General features: G+C 33.6%; 1 protein-coding gene across 2 annotated transcripts in view; it reads right to left on the reverse strand.

The window, feature by feature from the left end:
- The window catches only part of LOC124354713 (extensin-2-like), a 51,774-nt gene that overhangs the window by 19,838 nt on the left and 11,703 nt on the right, over window positions 1-20,233 (reverse strand). For both annotated transcript variants that reach the window (XM_046805370.1, XM_046805371.1), the window contains one exon: window positions 1,587-2,524. In XM_046805370.1, coding sequence (XP_046661326.1) covers window positions 1,587-2,524 — 938 coding nt within the window. The remainder of the gene's footprint in view (window positions 1-1,586; window positions 2,525-20,233) is intronic.

Genomic DNA, 20,233 nt, shown 5'->3' on the forward strand with positions numbered 1-20,233 from the left:
TTCATTGAGTAGTGCTATTTCTTATTAGCAGGTAAAAGGAAAAATTCGGTTGAATTCAAGGGCAAAATAGTGGAATTGCCTACTCGATATAACAAAAATTATCCAACATTGTATTAACCCTGGAACTCGGAAATACCTGATATCGGGTATTTTAGTGGTACTCTTGATGGCATTGCCTTGTATAGGATCTTTCAACACAGCACATAATTTTATTATTATGTCTTTAAAATGTGTTTAAAAAGTATAAGTATTGATACAAAAAAAAAAATCAATTTATGTAAATGATCAAATTTTAGACCATTTTATTTTAATGTTCTGTAACGTTTCTATATGTATCGTAATTATTTCTTTATATTCCTTTATAGTGCACCTGCTTTGAGTCAAATGGCTCACACAGCTGTTGTTATTGATAAAGATATTTTTTCCCTATTTATGGGTATTACTAATAGTGTTCAGTGGTCATGAACATGTGTTACTAAACAATCAAAAGTGGACCTTGACATTTTTACATTAAATGGCAAGTTGCCATTCTGACCATCAGTACTTATGTTTTTTTTTCCATAATATAGCGGTTCCACAGTTTTAAACCCACACAAGAGGGATTCTCCGATAACATGTGTTGTTTAAAATAATATAGTAAACCGTTAATAACGCTCTCACCTGTAACTTAACATTTGTTTACGTTTGATCAAATGCATCAGACTTCAACGTTTATTAAAACCTATCTTCGGGTAAATTTATTTAGTAGTTTTATTTTATTACATCCACTATTACCAATGTCATTTGTTCCACCCATGATATATCAGAATCCTCGACCATAGTGCAAGCATTGGTTGCCACGCACTCCAGTCCAGCATTTCAATTTACCACAGATGACACCTAGTACTCCCGAGAGACATTGTCCATTAAACTTGTCAACATACGACAATGATTGTTGCTAAATTTAGTCGTCTTTTATTATTTGAAGCAGACTATTGCTGTGTTCTTGTTTTGAGAACTTGTTTCATATTTCATTTTTACTCTATGGTACTTGCCCGGCATTGGAGAGCAAGTTGAATGAAAGCGAGCGTGTCTCATAATAATGGTTGAAATATGTGTAAAATTAAATTATATGTAAATATGTTAATTTAATGTATTTATGAGGTTAAGTGGTAGAGAGGATTTTAACTTCGCATTTAATAAAATCATATTTAATTTTTGTCATGAATACATTCAGACTTTTTAATGGAAAAAATACTGCAAGAATTACTATATTGTCAGCCATTTCAGTACATTGTTCTGTGTGCTGCAAATGGATTTGAAGCTTTCTTCCAAAGTTAAGAAACGATTATCATATTAAATTTTACATGGAGAAACAATTCCATGTTTAGTTATTAATTTATTATTAAAGTTTTGAAAAGCAACATTTATTCTCTTAATAATGTTTCAAGTTAATTACAGTGAATGTATTTTACAACAAATATTTTGAAAATGTAAGAATTAAAATTTCAATACCATAATTTATTTAGTATTTTACTTAATTTTCTTGGAAATTTAACTACTAGTCATAATACTAACCAAGAAACTTAGTCTTTACTGAGAATTACCTGAAAATCAAAAGGTAAATTGATATTTCCCATGAAGCTGCTGAACCCGGAGCCCAATAGAGGAGGAGCATTTGGAGAATCATCATTGACAGAGTCTCCTTGGAGGAAAGAATCCAACCCGTTGATGGCAGAAGGGGGGCAGTCTTCTCCAAGGAGAGGAGGCATGGTCAGATTGTTAGAAGAGGAGTAAAAGGGCCTCAGAGTAGGGTTGTACTCATTAACGGGAGGAGGAGGCACTGAGTAGTCAGGGGGAGGAGCAACCACAGGTGGTGGGTTATCGTATGACCTTGAAGATTGGAACTTCCTCGAGTTGTAAGGAGTTGAAGACTGATAAGCAGGTGAGCTACTGGAGGTAAGATCGTAAGTGATTTCAGGAGAAGGATTCCTTCCAGTACTTGAATAAGTGTTAGATGATGGTGGTGGGTTAGTATATGACATCGGGGGTGGAGGAGGTGGGTTGGCCCCTGGTATGTGGTAAGAATCTGGAGGATCGTTAAAAGCCATTTGTTCATTATCCTCTGGATTATACATATCCGAGTAAGGCTCATTAGTTGCCGAATAAGTAGTTGTGGGAGGGTAGGTGAGTCCTTCATTATGGGAGAACGCTACGGATGGGATAGAGTAACTGGTAGTGTTGGAAGTGTAGGAGTTGCTCTTGGTGACTGGCTGGTAGGGAGAGGAAGAGGAATAGTTTGAAGGGGAACTTGATGATAGAGTAGGAGTTGTACTGGAGATGTAAGTGGTGGGGGGAGGTGAATGGTAAGATTTTGGGGAGGATTTCCGTTTGTAACTGCGAGGTGGGGTCGGTGGTTTATAAGAGATCTTGCGAGGTGGACTATCCTTGGCCCGTGTGTATAAGTCATCTGAATGATTGGAGAGTTGGATGTGCTCTGGTACAACTAAAGTTCCGATGAAGGAACTAGCTGTCGAATACTTTCCTAAAACATTAAAACACGTAGCAGTAAGTACGTACAGTATAGTCCCATTCATTCATCACAAACAGGTAGTAGCGACATCAGATATTTAACTTGCAAAGAAAAAGAAAAAAAAAAACAGGAAAATATTACAGTTATGCTACCACAATCAACAAAATAGTTAATGAAAAATATGAATACAAAACATAGCTTATAACCACTAATATGTTATAAGAGTGTTCATTTTTTGATGTTATACAAACAAATATTTTCATTTAAACTTCTGGGTCTAAAGCATTATTTATTTATGATTTAAATTAGATATGATTAAAAAATACATCACAGAAAAATTTCTAATTAAGTCGGCTCCCTCTTAACCAACCCCTTCCAGGAAGATATCTATCATTAGATTTAAATTCCATCGTAACAACGGTTCATCGAAAATATTAGACAAGCCACTACACCTTTGCAGTTGATGACCATGTCTTTTCAGTTTCCTAGCGAAACGGATCAGTAGTGCATTGTCTTGCCAGCAGTGTGCTTTGTGGGCTGTTGTTTATGTGCCGCATTGCAGTTATATTAAATAGATGTTGCAACCAAAACTTTCCAAAATTAGTAGATCTAAGTTTAAACGTGTTGTGTCAACAATGAAAGACAAGATAATGCAACATCTAGTACTAGAGTAAAAGTTTAAAATAGTCATCCTGTAGTAGTAGAATACCAAATTTATAACTCCGACACCCTTTAGAGGGTTAGTAAAATTAACATTTTTGAAAACCCAAGGTTTACAAAATTATCAAAATGTCTGTATTTAGTTTTTAGTAGTGAGAACACAATTAGAAATGCAACCAAATTGAACAAGAAAATGGCTTGGTTTCATGACCACCCCTACCCTAATACAGACTCTTTCTTACTGCCAACTTGCAAACCAAAAAAACTCTGCTGTATATCATACATCTAGTGTCTCAATAGCCAACTGGTAATTTTTTTTTAAACGATAATTTAACAATTTTTGCTCAATAAATAATTCTGAAGTGAACATTGATTGGTTTATATCAAAAACATATGGGCATACCAGTACAGAAATATTGATTGTAAGGATTTTCAAAAAGAGGTTATAAAATAAAATATGTTCACTGAAGAAGTAATAAGTTTCGTGCAGTAAAAAGATAATGAAATTCTCTGTTTTGTGTTGGTATAGGTGATTTAGTATGTCATTATTTTGAAAACAAACCAACCACTGTTTTAGCTTTCTAGGCTAGTGCAACTTCAGGTAAAATGCCCTTTAGTGCAGTCATTGAAGCGAAAAATACGGTCTTACCTCCGAATTTGTTTACTGTGAACCGATTTGCATGAAATTTTGGAATTACGCTCATCTTACCCTTAACTTCAAAAGTGAAAATGATCTTAACTCCGCCTATTATTTTTAAGGGGTGTAAACAACCCCTTAATGGAAAAATTGACATTGAACCATTTTATCGCTAGAAAACATGTCTAATAGTAAGTGGTGAAATTGTAAAGTGTTTTCTAACATAATTACCTCATATTAAAATAATTTTCAACCCCTTGAAAATCTTACAACCCTTGCAAACAACCCCTAAATTGAAAAAATCACAAAAAATACTTTGGTATGACATAAAAAGATGTAAGTATAGAGTAAGTAATATTTTATATTCTCTATAATAATTATCAAATTTTTAACCCCCTTTCAACCCTTGAAAACTACCCCTTGATAAAAAATTGTTAAAAATTTTTTTTATAAAATGAAAAGGATTTAAATTTTATTCCACACTCTCGAAAATTATTATCATATTCTTAAGCTTTTCTACCCTTAAAACTACCCCTAAATTAAAACAGTAAATATATATGATTACATATTTAAAAATAATTTTATTTAGAGTAAAAAATTGACATTTATTGTATAAAATATTTACAAATTATATAAAATTCACTCAAATGTGTTATATATACATATAAGAACGTTGGTATGTATTCATGCCTAAGTTTCCAAAATATATGAGCCATATTATGTATATGTATATATACACATTAAACTAGTTTTGGGTCTCTATTATACTGCGTACTTTCACATTGCTCCAAATATTCACACTCCGAAATTTTCAGTTACTAAGTAGAAAAAAATATGATAAGTTTTTGGACCATAACTCCTTCAATTTCCATGCTATCACAATTTATAAAAACGACTGTAAAGGTAATTAAGAGAGCTATAACATCCTTTATTGCAATATATAGTAAAAAACCTTTTTCTAAAACGGTGAAGGGTTAAAGAGCGTAAGAGAGGCTGTGATTGCGCTGCCACGCGCTCTCTAAACAATCATATATCCGTCAATTTTTGTTTGACAGAAAAAACAAAAAAACAAAATTTGTTGTCACTAAAATACCTAAATTTTGTATCCCTACACTTTTATACGTATCTGTCGAAATTTTTAAGATATTATGAAAAAAAGTGATTTTTTTTTATTTGAAATTTTTTTTAATCGTGACTTTTTTGAAAAATATGTGTCTTGAAGCAGCCAAACTGATACAATCTATCAAACTCTTCATAATAAAGTTAGTTCTAGGCGGAATACGATAAATTGTAATTTTGGTGGAAATGGCATTATTTAAAAGAAAAAACATTAGATGCTCTTCTTATTTGCAATACAGCTCACTTATTTTACGTGCAAAAGTCTTTTAATAGTGCTCATTTTAAAGCTTATTTCGAGCACTACAAAACCCTTTTTTTATTAGAATTCCTAAAATGCATCTGCTCGCCGCTAGATGGCATTGACCACATCGATTAAATTTCAGACAAAATAAAAAACGGCTTTGATCTTTAATATCTAGCTTAATATTGCACTTAGAATACTTTATAAAAAACTAAATTGTTCATTGTACCTGCTACAATTTTGTTTTTTATAAAATTTTCGATAAAACGTATATTTTTGGAGATATTTGCAAAAAACTGATGAAAAACGTGAAAAAATTGCGAATTTCCAATTGCCAATAACTTGAAAAGTATTAGATCTTTCAAAAAACTTTATAGACGATTTTTTGCTTAAAATTAGGCCTTCTATCGATATCCGAGGTTATTTTGAAAAAACAAATTCACCCCCGAGAAGGGGTGGCAACCACCCCCAGGGTGGTTGCGGAGTTCAAATCATTTTCACTTTTGAAGTTAAGGGTAAAATGAACCTAATTCCAAAATTGTATGCAATTCGGTTCACAGTAAAAAAATTCAGAGCAATAATGCTTCAATGACTGCACTAGTTGCCGTTTTATTTTATTTACTCTGTTCATTCAAACGTTGATTGGAGTGCAAAACATACTGATTGTAGAATCAGTGTGACAATGGAATCTCCTCTTTTTATTGGTACTAAAAAAAGTTACACAATTTATTCATAAACTTTGCCTTTTTTAGCGACTGAACTTGCTCACAAATGTCATGTGGGCACACCAGATTTCTAAGATGATTGGGATCACATAAATGTGTGGCCACACCTGTTGTTGGGTTAAATGATATTGAGTGACTTGTGAAAGGTCAATCAGTAAAATTAATCAGTAGTGAATTCAGTGTTAATGTGACTATGGTTAAGGACAAGAACAAGAAAGCTATCCAATATTTTACTTTCCAATCAAATTTGCTGTTAAAGTACTTTCAAGTAGATTTATTTACAAAAAAAAAAGATAAATAACAGATGGATGCAAGAGTGGCACATAGGTTATGCCTATAAGTGGCCAATTTTGCAAGTAAAAGCAGTAATTCTAAATGCCGAGTCTGAAAATGGAGGAGAGTTTCTTTGAGGGCTGTTTGATGCACTGTAAGAAACATCCCATTTTTATTTTTTAACTGTGTGTGGTGAAGAGCTATGAGCTAACCCAGCTGCAGCCGATGAGTCATAAAATAAACTCAAATATTTTATTAAAAAGTTTAGCCTCTGGATTTACATTTAAGAAGAAGAGAATTAATGTTACAGTTTGTACTAATGCCTCACAAATTCTTTTTGCTCATCATATCATAGTTTCAGAAACCGTGAGCCTTTAAAAATGTATGTACTTAATCCCTTATGATGTGTTAAAATTCAAAGATCAGCGTGGATGGATGAGTACATGTTTATCAATGAGTTTTGTCCATTAAAAAATTTTTAAATCTTGAAGTTGCCAGTTAAGGTGTATTTGGTGTTAGAAAATGTACCAACACAATCTGATAACATTAAATGTGCAGAGGAGCCTGGAATAGTGTCTTTTTCCACCCCATATAACAAGTATAATCCATTAAGAGATCAAGGAATTGTTGAATATCTTAACAGGTGCTACAGAAAAATATTCTAGCTACTATAGAGTTTGCAACTTGCAAAATCTTCCTGACTACAATGATATTCAACTGCAGGATGTTCAAAAATGGGTTTTTACAGCTGATGGTGAAATTACCAATGAAAACTTGACAGATGAAGAATCGTACAGGCTATGACAAACGAAAATCAAGGAAATGAGGAAGGTTGATAAGGCAGCACTGTGCATCAAGCAGCAGTGGATGTAATGTTTAATTAATAGACCATCTCCTATTTGGCAGATACGTGTTATCTCTATAATCTTTTAGTTTAGAGTAGTCCTAAGCTCATGGAATTATGCCTAATCGTGAGGGCAGTGAGAACTTCATGTACCTGCTGAACAACTGAAACCAACAGATGTCATCCTTAAAAATCCTGAACCTCTGAAGACATATAGTGAAAGAAATATGTATAATACTAGAAATAATAATGTGTCCACAGACTTTTACAGACTCAATAAAACAATGAATAGTCACACAGTGAACACTTTGAAGGACTACAACTCTAGATTGAAGGACTGTAGGTCCACGCCTAGTTTTGACGAGGGTGGCTGACGTCACTTTTTGGTAGGATAGGACAGTTAGTCCACGCCAACACCCATGGACTAACTGTCCTACTTTTCAAAACTGACCTGGCCGTGCATTAATTTTTCTACCTGCACTTATTCTTCGTTCTGGTGTTGCTTCCATTACATTCACACAGCGTACTGCTAAAGCAGTAAATATTAATAACAGGTTACTCAAGCTATCACGTATGAAGTGGGTTACTTATTGGGATTATAGCTAAACGAATTCCACACAGCACCACTATATTACTATCTGATTAATTCAGCATTATCCTAATTAACCATAAACATCTACAGTAAGTTTGTATTACTTATTCCTTATCTTGGTCCATCGTTAGTATAATATTATATATGCCAGTAGACACGTTACTCATAGTACACGTTAATTGAAATGGATGGTTTATTGTTTTATTAATACTGTTAATAATTAAAACGACCATTTAGTTCATACCTAATATATCATATTTATAGTTGTATCAAATTACGTTAAATAGATACCAATACAAAGACAAAATATATTATTAATTTAAATAGTGGCCCTTGGCATATAAACCAAGCAGTAAACAAAACTTATCTGCCTACAGGGACATACTCACTTACATAATAGCGACAGTATGCCGCTTACGATAGGTTGTAAATGTCACTCAAACAGCAATTCGATGAAGAACGGATAAAAAAATGTGTCTAGTTTCATTCAAACTGCTATATCCCGCTGCGACAAAGTGTAACATTAATTCAAACAGTGAGCCAAGAGCGACAAGAGATAATATATTTAATTACTAGTGACTTTGAATGCAACAAATTCTTAAATATATTCTTCAATCCTATTAGTTTTATTCCCCTTTAAAATGAACCGTTACCCGTTAAACGTTTTGAAATTTGGAGTTTAGTTAGTAAAAAAATACAAATGCTGTTAGGGTTTTGAAAGATACACAATTACAATTCATGTTAAAACTAGCAGTTCCCCGCAGTTTCACAAGCAATTTTGTAGGCTTTCGTATGGGCACTTCTGGTTTGAGTGAATTATATATCCGACACCAATGTTGAGGTTTCCTTATTTCTACGATAAAGAAAATATGTCTTAAAGTGTATAATTACGGCAATCGTAATTTATACCAGACTTAATATATTTTGTGCCCTAGTTAATGTTACTTTGTTTCCTTGATCAAGGTACATATTGTGAAGCCTTCTGTCAAAAGTCAAATAAACTATGCGTTTTATAACAGTCTTTACATATCTAGTAAAAGTTATATAGTAAATTCCCTTGATATATGCATTACAGTACTCACCAAGAAATGCATACTTAATATTTACTAAAGTGTACAGTTAAAAATAGACTTTTACTAAAATTTTTAGTTTTCTTATCTAAATATTTTTAGTTGTGCTCAACAGTAGTTGCAGAAAAGTCTGAAATAAGAAGTGTTGTTAATATCAAACTTACTCTATGCTTTCACGACCTTTGTAAACAAATTTAAAATAGTGGTTAAATTAATTTCACATATGGTTTTGCTAACATAAAACAATGTTTACACAGAACAGTTGACAAGTTATTACTGTACTATACTATACTATAAATACTATACTATTATATTAAAGACTTGTTCTCTTCGCCTGATTTTTTCAATGGACTTTTAGGATACTTTAATCATTGTTCTGCTAGTCGGGGCGAAAACGTATCCAATAATGCAAAGACCTTTACAATTAATTGTTACAGCCATTCTTAAGTTAGAAATGGTGTAACTAACCTGACTTTGTATTTGTATATATAATTTTGTTTAATTCTTTCTGTAGCTGTCTTATGTATCCACTGAAAAATATTTAACAGATATAGAGTATACATCTCGAACATCCGTTCAAGTGCTGTAGAGTGAGTATGACGATCCCTTGTCAATCCCTCGTCAAAAGAAACCCGTGAGTCGGACAGTGGATCCCAGGCCTGGACCGTGGACCCACTGTCCACCCCTTAAGAAGTAGGTAAGAAATGCTTCAACAGTTTTACGACGTGGACCTACAGTCCTTTTACCACAACTCTAAGGCCACTTATCTAGATATTGTTACAACAAATTTAAACAAACATTTTAATCACCACCAAAAGCACCTGGCCTGTACTGAGTATTGGGATATCACCAATTCTACCTCTAATATCCATATCAACCTTACTGTATTAAGTTGTCGAAATCTCCACCAAACACAGCACCTGGGCCATATTGAGTACTAAGTTATCATCAGTATTACCACTAATCTCAATATCAATCATACTGTGATTAAGTTATTAAAATCACCATCAAACACAGCTCCTGGGCCGTACTGAGTGTTGGATATCATCTGTACTATGGTAATGTTAACAGACTCTGTGCTCGTTATTGGGCTGATGTTAACCATCATTGGATGAGAGAGCAACATACCCAGCACCCTGAAAAATTAAATATTTGGCTTGGCATTGTGAGGGATCAGTTTGTTGGGCCATTTTTTTTATTGATGGAAACCTTAATGCCGAGGTCAAATCAAATCAACATTTATTCCTTAAACAAAATGCACACTTTAGAAATACAAATTATAATACAGGAATAATCCCCGCAAAGACTGTAGGTCTGTGAGCGGGGAGAGTTCAACGGAACAGTTGCACACATTAATCTAAAAATACAAAATAATAAAACCTTCTTACACATGGTATTTAATTAAATATACATTGTAGGTTTATAATTTAAAAAAAGTTAACTAATATAAATATATTCTAAAATATATAATTACTTTGTACTATTTAAAATATTTAGATTATCAAGTTTTTAGTATCAAGAGTTATCAAGAGTTGGTGCTACTGTAGGTATACCAGGAAATGTTACAAAATCAGGTTTACCCAGCTATCCAAGGAGCAACCAACAACTGTAATGAAGTTTGGTTGCAGCAGGATGGAGCACCTCCACACTATGATGCAGATATTGTATATTGCATAGTATTTAAACAATATTTTTCCAAATCGCTGGATAGGCAGAAGAGGAGGTATCAAGTGGCCACCAAGATCGCCACTTGACTACTTTGTGATAACAATGTCTATAAAATGAAACCCCAGTGTGTTCTTTGGGATAGAATAGCAGTGGAAATTAAAAAAAGTCCTGTGTGAATCCGTACAGCGTGTGCTGTTTCAAGTCTCTACAACAGGCTTGGACATTGTCAAACTGTCCTGGGACAACAAAATTTGAACATCTGATATAACAAAATCACAGGTTAGTAAGTTTTAGCAGTTTTATTGTTTAACATAATTGTAATTACTGGTGCTACTGTAGCTTTACATTTAAAAATTTTAAACTACACACCAAAAAGCCCATTTTGGTTTACTTTTGTTTCCTACAGGGGTGTCTTGAGTTTCATTTTTTCTATCTTTGTCCATTGAAAGTTGAGCAGGATCCTTTTATTATTGGGCCGAAAATACTGACTGTACAGCAGTTAAGGAGTACATGAGTGATAGTATTAAGGCAGATTTTGATGTGACAGATATTAAAACTAAGTACTCTAATTATAAATCTTCCAAGGTAGGTATACCTTTCTCAATATGGGACAAAGTGTACACTCTAAATTTTTGGTTTTGGTGTACTAGGGTTTATGTTTCTAGATTTAATTTCCATCAAAACACCAAGCTCAAAAATGTTTTTTTTGGACAAACGGAGTTCACTAGGAGGAAATACCTAGTACAGCTTAGTGCAGGTTTGGGTTTTGATATGCCCTAAAAATTGAGCAATTATAATCTGAAATTGCTGTTATGGAATACCCAAAGTGTAGCTAATAAACTTGACCTACTTAACTACGTTGCCTTTTTGCATAACTACAATGTTTTGTGCTTGGTTGTCTCACAATGAGATTGATAACCTTAACATCCCAGGGTACACATTAGGTTCTAGTTTTGAAAGAACTATCAAGTCACATGGGGGTTCTGCAATTTATGTAAAAAATGGCATAGAGATCTAAGTGTAAGATAAAATAACCTGCTTAGGCGAAGAGATTGTGTTTGAGGCTCCTGCTGTTTTACTTTGAAAATTGGGAACTGTACAGGTATGCTTCTATAGAGCACCATCAGGCAATTTTAATGCTCTAATACAGCGGTTCTCAACCTTTTTATTTCGAGCCCCCCCCCCCCCCCCCCGCATAATCCAACTGGTGCCGGGTCCCCCTTCATGTAAACTTACTATATTTTATGAGTGAGTCGATTTTGAAACTTTACAGTCAACTTTTATTTGCTTAGTTTTGCACATTTTATGCATACTGCATTGGAGCCTAATGGGGCAAAAGGTTTAATCGTAATCAAACAACAAATTCTATACAAACTATTACAATTTATTATTTATTTCTTTTAGCTTCTACATAACTTTTATTTATAACTCAAAGTAATAATAATAAAAAGAGCTTCAATGTGAAGGATGTGCTTGTTTTCTCTTTGCGCATAGTTTGTCGAAAAGTTGTCAGTTCTGAGTTTCTAGGACATATTCAGTCTTGAGCTATATTTACTCTTCATGGTAGCTAGAGCAGAAAACCCAGTTTCAAGACACAGTGGTGTTGAATGAGTGAGTGAGTGACGGCTGAAAATGTCTCACAAAAAAGTAACTCTTCCCGCATCGCATCACCATCAACGAATCTTACATAGCATATTAAATAAGCAACTCTATGAAGATCGGTAGCTTCATCAACTTGTATGGCAAAATGAGGATTTTGCACCTTTTCCATCAATGGCACGTGAATATCTTTCGAAATGTCAGGTATACATCTTGGTACCGTATAATTTGAGATTGGTATTGCCTTCAACTGTTGACCCATGGATTCTCCAAACATAGTGAAACAAAATCAATTGCTGCTGGTAATATCAGGTCTTCTCCAATAGTGTTCGGTTATTTCTTTTGAGCGATTCTGTGAGAAATCTGATAAATGCCATCACAGCCTTTGAATGTACACTTGTAATGTTGGAAAAAAACATTTTTTGTAGATTTAACACTATTAAGTTTTTGTTAAAAAAAAAAAAAACTCTCTAGGTTTGACTGCGATATTTCCATGCTAGTGTCAAGATGTCTTTTTAGTTTTTTAGGTTTCATGCTGTCAGAGGCCAGGACGGCTAGACAAATCACACTAAGGCCGTTCTTGGCCATTTATGATTATTTTTGTAAAACCTAGTGACAAATAACTGTCGTCATACTTGCGGACTTTGGCTACGCCTGGTCCTTTTGGATGTGGAGAACAAGTGGTTACACTTGCTTTGTCGATTGGGTACTCATTTTGACCTTGAGTGTCACTGACGCCACTACTCATACTTGCCTTCACTGATGCGTTTCCACTTCCACAACTTGTTATAGTTACAAGAAATCTTTTCATTTCGATGTAAATATATACACTTGTACTCAAAAAGCTTACACAAACCAAAGTATATATGAAAATAACCACAAAACATGGAGATATCCTACGTTCATAACATGGAACTGCATTAACTTCACTTGCATTGGTGGTAGGGGTAGGAGTGGTGGAGGTTTCGGAAAAGTCAGGGGCTAATCGGTCAGGGTCATACTTCACGAGTCATTGGGAAACCACAACAACAAGGCGCTACCACGAGTTACCTCCAGCGCTGTACTAAAAATATGTTGGTGTAAACTAACAGTATTTTACTGCCGATAAATAAACAAAAAGAAAATATTTAGCACTATTACGACGATGATAAAAAATATACATACACTTGTTGTAATTTAAAAAATAATAAGTTTGCTTTATAGCTTAGTAAGTAAATTAAATTAACTTTTCAAGGAAGCATTGGCCCCCCTGAACCTTCATTGCGCCCCCCTTGGGGGTCACGCCCCACACTTTGAGAACCTCTGTAAATCAACAAACTTAACCCATTCGTGACTGAATAAATTACTATAATTTTTGGACTACAGAACTGGATATTTTCCATGCTTTCGTGTAAGAACAGGTGCACATTGCATAACACTTAATGTATAACATGCTATGAATATTATACATTTACTCTAGTTATTCCTTGTTATTGTATGAACACAAAATGTTAAGTTTTTTTTATATAAATATATTTACACCATTTACAAATTTTTAATATACATCTTTAGAAGCTGGTTCTGGTGTGAAACACCTCAAAACATTTTCCCAGATAAAGTGGAACATGACACTTTTTACATTGGTACACTGTTTCACTTCTTTTCCCCTGTGAGGCACAAACTTTACATTTTCTTGAGGGCCTGGCTTTGGTGGTTGGAGGTATCTTTTCAATAAAATGCCCCCAAAACTTTCCTTGAAGGTGATTCTCCACAAGCGGGAAGCCTACCAAAGTGTTACCTGAGCCCAACAGTTTCGTCACAGAAGTGATTGAACACATCTGACTCAGTGCAGTTTTCTCTTAACTACCTCGAAATGATAGGATTTAGTCCATCATTGCCGGTAAAACGCATTGTACTAACAGTATTTGGTCCAACACTTCACGCAAAATCACAAGGCCTAGCCAGTGATTTTTCATGTATCATGTCCATCTTGTTCACTGTCACATTCTTCATCACCACTTCATCTAAAACATTAACAACGTAAGCTGCAAAATCATCCGATTTACGAACACATCATTCCGGTCGCGAGACGCCATCTTGACTGTTTACAAACGAAAGAAAAGATGTTTTGCCAAGATGATTTGAGGCAATATCAGATGATTTTCAGCAACGAAGAAGAAGAAAAACATAGACTAGAATATTGAGAACAAAATATGCAGCAAATGTGAATGCCTCTGCGATCTATCGGCAATATATTCAACTACGTCGATGTCGTGTCTAGCGGATGGGCCCGTCTTTAGTCGTTGGGGCCCGCGCGAAGTGAAAGACGGAAACTGCCTGTCCAATGTCTTGAATGGGTTAAAAAGATGTTATATAGTTTCATGGGGTTTACATTAAAGTGGTCCTGGCTGCAGACTTCAATATCAATTTTTTGTCAACTTTCAGTAAGACCCAAGGAACTCTCTGATCTAATTGAGTTTTGAGCTTCATATTGCTACAAATGAAATCACTAGGCCTGGTTACACTAGTGCTGGTGGAACCTGTGTGGATAACATTTTACTTATTTTCAACCTGAAAGATGGAATATGTTTGTAATAACACACTGCATCGTCTGACTACAACGCAATTGTTTTTCAAACTGCCCATAAACTGTATTTCATCTGTGCCAATGCTAAAAACTGCTAAACGTATAGTTAGGCCTATAAATAATGATACAGAGTCCTTGTTTATTACTAACCTTAGTCAAATAGGTATAATATATATTTTCAGTAAATAGTATAAATATTTCTCTTGAAATAGAACACAATTTCAAAAACATTTTTAAAAATCTTTTACTTTGGACTTTAAATACCTCTATGCCAATGAAAACAGTTGCATGTAGAAATGTGAAAGCTAATAATAAGTAGTAACATAGTGGTCTTGCTAAACTTAAATCTGAACTTAATAAATTGTATTTAATATTGCAAAATAGTTGTGTAGCCTTACCACAAAATTCAACAACAAGTATAAATAAATTACTCAAAAAAGAATACAAAGCAAAGATTCGCTTAGCCAAACCAAGGTACAACAACGACGTAACAAATAAGTCATCTAATAAAAACCAAGGTGACAAGGAGTTTTATAAATAAAACCAAACAGTAAACCTGTACAGAATAAACTGAACCGAGATTTCAATGCCAAACAGTTCAACAAATATTTTATTAGTAGTGTTGACGACCTGAGTTCCAGTATTCTTACTGGAAAACCGACAGTAACTTGTTGTTTGACAAAACATGTTTCTCATACAGACGGGACTACTTCTAACATTGCCCCCCCCCTCCTTACCTAACCTGTTACTCAACTACCGACAATTATGAATGGGATTCATGGTAGCTTGTAGTAATAATTTATCTATTTAACTTTTACTGCTTCACTTTAATCCTCTCAACCAACTACTGTATATAAGTTAATACTCTATCGTTTCTTCTTGATTCTGGAAATAAACCATCCTAAATGTTTTAATACTTTTTTAATTATTCGCTAAGATTGACATTAGTACAATATTTCATGAAGTGTGTGTGTGTGTGGGCGCGCGCGTGCGACGAATGCACCACGTAGTTCACATGATTTATATTGAATAAAGACAGCAAATTACAATCCGTCCACGGTTTCATGGCAGCAACTCGATCCTACGCACAGGCTTTTTTACAGGCCCCATGTAGGCTTATTTCCTAGGTCACTAATATTTTTTATTAATGAGTTCAACTTCTTAAAAGAAATTAACTGCTACTACTAACGAATGTACAACTAGTTATATAAATAGATTCCTTAATTGTATGTTATTAAATAACTTATAATTACTGCTTAATTTTTACATTGTTACTCTTTGTTTATGTTTTAAGGAGTTTGAGTTTTAGTTTGTACACTATTTCATGTACCGAAATTGAAATAAATTATTATTCAATTCAATTCAATTCGTAGAATTGTAATATTAAACAATTTTAATGTTAAAGAATTCTCTGTTGATGATATGTACAAAGCTATCACTAGTTTAAAAAATAGTATATGCTTAGATCTGTATGGTCTGAATGCTCTTATAATTAAGTTAGCCTCCAATGATTTTGCTGTAGTACTTGCATACTTGTTTAACTTGTGCATCTGAAATAACTACTTCCCAAAATTCTTGAAAGTTAACAAAGTAGTACCTGTACTTAATAAAGGTCCTATAAATCTTAAAAGTAAATTATAGGCCTATATCTATAATACCTGTGATAGCCAAAGATTTTAAAATTCTGTTACATAAACAAGTTGTTACTTTTTGGGAGGACAATAATTTATTCTCAGAAAGGCAGTTTGGTTTTAGAAAAAAATCAATGTACTATCAATGCTGTCCAACAGTTTGTGAATAATTACTTAAATAATATTGAAATGTTATTTTTAGAGCCTTTGATTTATAAAAAGTTTTCAACACTGTTGACCACAACATACTAGTCTCAAAGCTATCTCAGTATGATTTTGATAATGCTCTATCTTTTTTATATCCTATCTTGCTGATCGCCACCAATCTAAATGTATGTTTTTCAGAAACTCTATTAGTGTCACAAGGTGTACCCCAAGGCTCCATCCTGGGACCTATTCTTTTCATAGTGTACGTTAATGACCTACTGACCAACCTCATTGGCCAGGGGATCAGCAGTTATATATTTGTCGACGATATTATGTATATTTGATCTGTTTTGTTGTTTGTGAAAAGTAATCTACATAGTTTTCAGGACCATACTGCTGTACATAATAATGACACTTGGAATAAACATAGGCTAATAAATAGATAGGTGTACATACAGCTTAACCCAGAAGAGCTTTCAGTATCTGGGTATTTAATTTTATAATGTTTTACAATATAATATTCAGGTTCTACCTATGAACTTATTCATTCCAGCATGTAAAAAAAATATAATTAAAGAATTGTTCATTGTTGTTGTTGGCGGTTATCGCAAGATAAACAGATCAAGCAACGCCGAGCGTGGCTGCTGCTTGGACAGGTGACCGCTGAGCGATCCTGTCCTTGCAAGCGGCCCGCCTGCCCGGCCATTGGCGGTGGTTCGGAAGTCACCTTTAAGCCGTTGGTCCCCAGGTTAAGTGTTAGAGAGGGCTTCTTAGCCCTAACTTCGCCTGGTAAAATAAGACATTCTTTACTTTTTTTTTTAATTGTATTTACAGTATAGAAGAATTTTTAGGGTTAAATGACTTTTTCTAACAATATCTAATGTAGCCTAATATAAAATCTTTTAACCTTTGCCATATATTGTTAAAATAATGTGACAGACAAATAAAGTTTTATTTTACTTAATTAATTTCAATGAGCTGCCACTTTGTACTGGGTTGATATAGAAAGCTCTATTTTCCACTGTTTTTCTTCTTTTATCAAGACCTTACAAATAAGGCGTCACTTAATGGGTCCATCCAAAACACATTCAAAAATTTTGAGCCGAACCCCCAAAATCCCATTTTGGGGAAATAGGCAAAGTTGTAACAGTGACTAAAAAGTTTACTTCTATTTCCTAGAAAGGTGTCCTGAGTTCCATCCCTTCATCTTTATCCAGCAAAAACTAAATAGGAAGTATTCATATTTTAAACTCACACTGTATATTTATTATACTGAGAGATATTGAAAAATTGTGGTTTTTTAAAATAATATTTAAATAACCTGTAATTACGATTAAAAAAAAACATACTGAGTTATAAACCTACATGTATTCTTAAGAGGATACATAGTGGAACTAGGATAGTTCACATTATTTTTCTGTTCCTTGATATTTGTATTAAATTTTATGTTAAAAGTATGGTTAATTCAAATATTTTTGAATAATTCAAAATGTTTAGGTTTATCATATATAATTTACAAGATGTGATTCCTACATGTAAATGAGACAACATTATAGTTAGTGATGTGTCAAAGCTGAATCTCGAATCCACTGTATTTTCAGAAAAGATTAGGATTTGAGAATCAATTTAAGAGACCTGACTACTGAATATGAAAAAATTTGCTGTCATTAATTATAGCCACAACTTGTGAAAAATTGAATATAGAGCTATCTATCATCAAATTCTTAACTAAATAAGACAAATAACACTAGAAATTTCTTTCTTCTATGACCGTTGTATATGGTAATGAAATGTCTTCCTATTAAGTTTTGGTGTAAGTTGTTTCATCAGAGCAGGAGTCCTAAGAAGACAACCTAATACCACAAGCATCAGAAACTTCAATCATGTCTGAAAATGTGGCTACAGCAGAGGATTTTATGCTTAACGATTGCAGCTGCTCTAGATATATATATTAACAAGGGAAGAGTGGACAACATCCTCCTTGACCATTTTACAGATGAGAAAGTTCTCTGCCCATTGGGGTCCGAAAAAGATGACTGCCCCGCATTCACATGCAAGAGTGAATGCGAAGTCTGAAATGTCTTATTGAAATTAATAGCAGAAGAAGGTGATACTATTTTTTTATGCAGAGGATAAGGAATGGCAAAAAACCCTTCAACAAAGCTTAAGACTAATGACCACCATCTTCTGGAACTTACAGGTATGATTATAGAAATAATTGTTGGGGAATGCTACATGAGTCTTATCCTATGAAAATTGTTTCACACATTGCAGTTCATAAAATAGGATTCCAAGAACTGTGTAATCCACCTTACAAATTGGATCTTGCCCCAAGTGGTTTCTTTTTATTCAGAACCTTTAAGAAAGACTTCAAGGTGAGACATTCTCCAAACAAAGACAAAATTAAAGCTGCTGTAAATAGCTGTTTATCAGGAAAAAAAGAAAAACTACTATTTTAGTGGGTTACTGAAATTATACGCTAGATATGTACAAGGTTAATTTCCACAGGATTAAATAACGTTTAATAAGGCTCCTAAGAGTGGACGGTCTAGAGCAGTTCCAAGACTTTACCACTCAAATCTATAAAGTATATCAAATCCATCTTTCATTTTATCTAGAGTGGCAATGATGCATCTCAATATTCAAGTATTATGAATATGAAAGGGTTAATTGGGAATTAGGTTTCGCACACTGTATATTGAATCATTCAAAGTAATATAAGGATTTTGTCTTTAGTGCTTTTTTTGTGTGGAGAAGCATGAGACACTTGTGTTTATGATAAACAGTCTTCATCGTACAATTATTGTAATATTACAAATTTTTCAAGTCTGATACAGAATTTGATGTTTACATTCTGTTCTTTCTGGATACTCAACATTTTTCTGATACAGAGACAAAAGGTTCAACTTCTTATATCTGACGCTACTGGCAGAATAAGTACAGAAGCAAGATGAAAAACGAGGAGTGTTGGGAGGGGAGTCATGTGACCGGCTATAGGATATTCAACCTTATTATTGTGTTCATTCTGTGGCTCCGCCAATACTAATCTGGTTATTTTCTAGCAACACCTCGTATACAACACTAGATCCTACTGTCCATCTTGAAGATTACTCAAATCTTCAAATTTTTATATGTTGTGATCCAACATGAAGGTTGCGTTTTGTTTTATGTTTTGATCCACAATGATATAAAAGTTTATTTCTTGGTTGATGTCCACCTTTTTTGTCCTGGTTGTTTATTATATTTTCCATGGACTTAGCTTAAAGATTGGTCTCCCTTGTTTTGCTTAGATTAATTGTTGCAATTTTGTGTTTATATGAAGGTTTAGAAAAATCTTAAGATAAAAATTACTGCAAGTTTTGTAAAAAAACGGTGACTATGAATCTTATAGAATATTTTAAATCATATACAACCAAACATTTGGTTTTTTTTTAATATGCCTCACTTGTAATCAATTGTTAATTGACTTTGACTTTGTTTTGACACTGGTCAGACTGAAGGTGATCAAATCTGACAATGGATATAGTATATCCTTGACCTGTTGTAGAATAAATTAACCTTTGATCTTGAACTTCTGATGATGGTTTTGTAATACAACGCTTTAGCTATTGTTCGCTAGGGATAAATTAGATTTATAGTGGTGAAACTAATAGCGTAACGAACATCGTCAATTAAAAGAGAAAAAAGTAAATGTACAATAGTGAAACAAAATACCTCTGTAGTTAAAATGTATATAATTATGAAACAATTAATTACAAAATACAATTACTATGTTCCTATCATATCGTAATTGTAATAAATATTAAATTCGTTATTAAAAAAAAACACTATTTTCTTTTCTTTCAGTATGCTTTATATAACATGATGAGATAAGAAGCCAATTTCATGTTTCAAATACTAACTGAATTATATGGAACAAAAATATGTTTATACTGTATTTGGAAGAAAG

This window comes from Homalodisca vitripennis, chromosome 2 (assembly GCF_021130785.1).
Source record: "Homalodisca vitripennis isolate AUS2020 chromosome 2, UT_GWSS_2.1, whole genome shotgun sequence".
Classification (NCBI taxonomy): Eukaryota; Metazoa; Arthropoda; class Insecta; order Hemiptera; family Cicadellidae; genus Homalodisca; species Homalodisca vitripennis.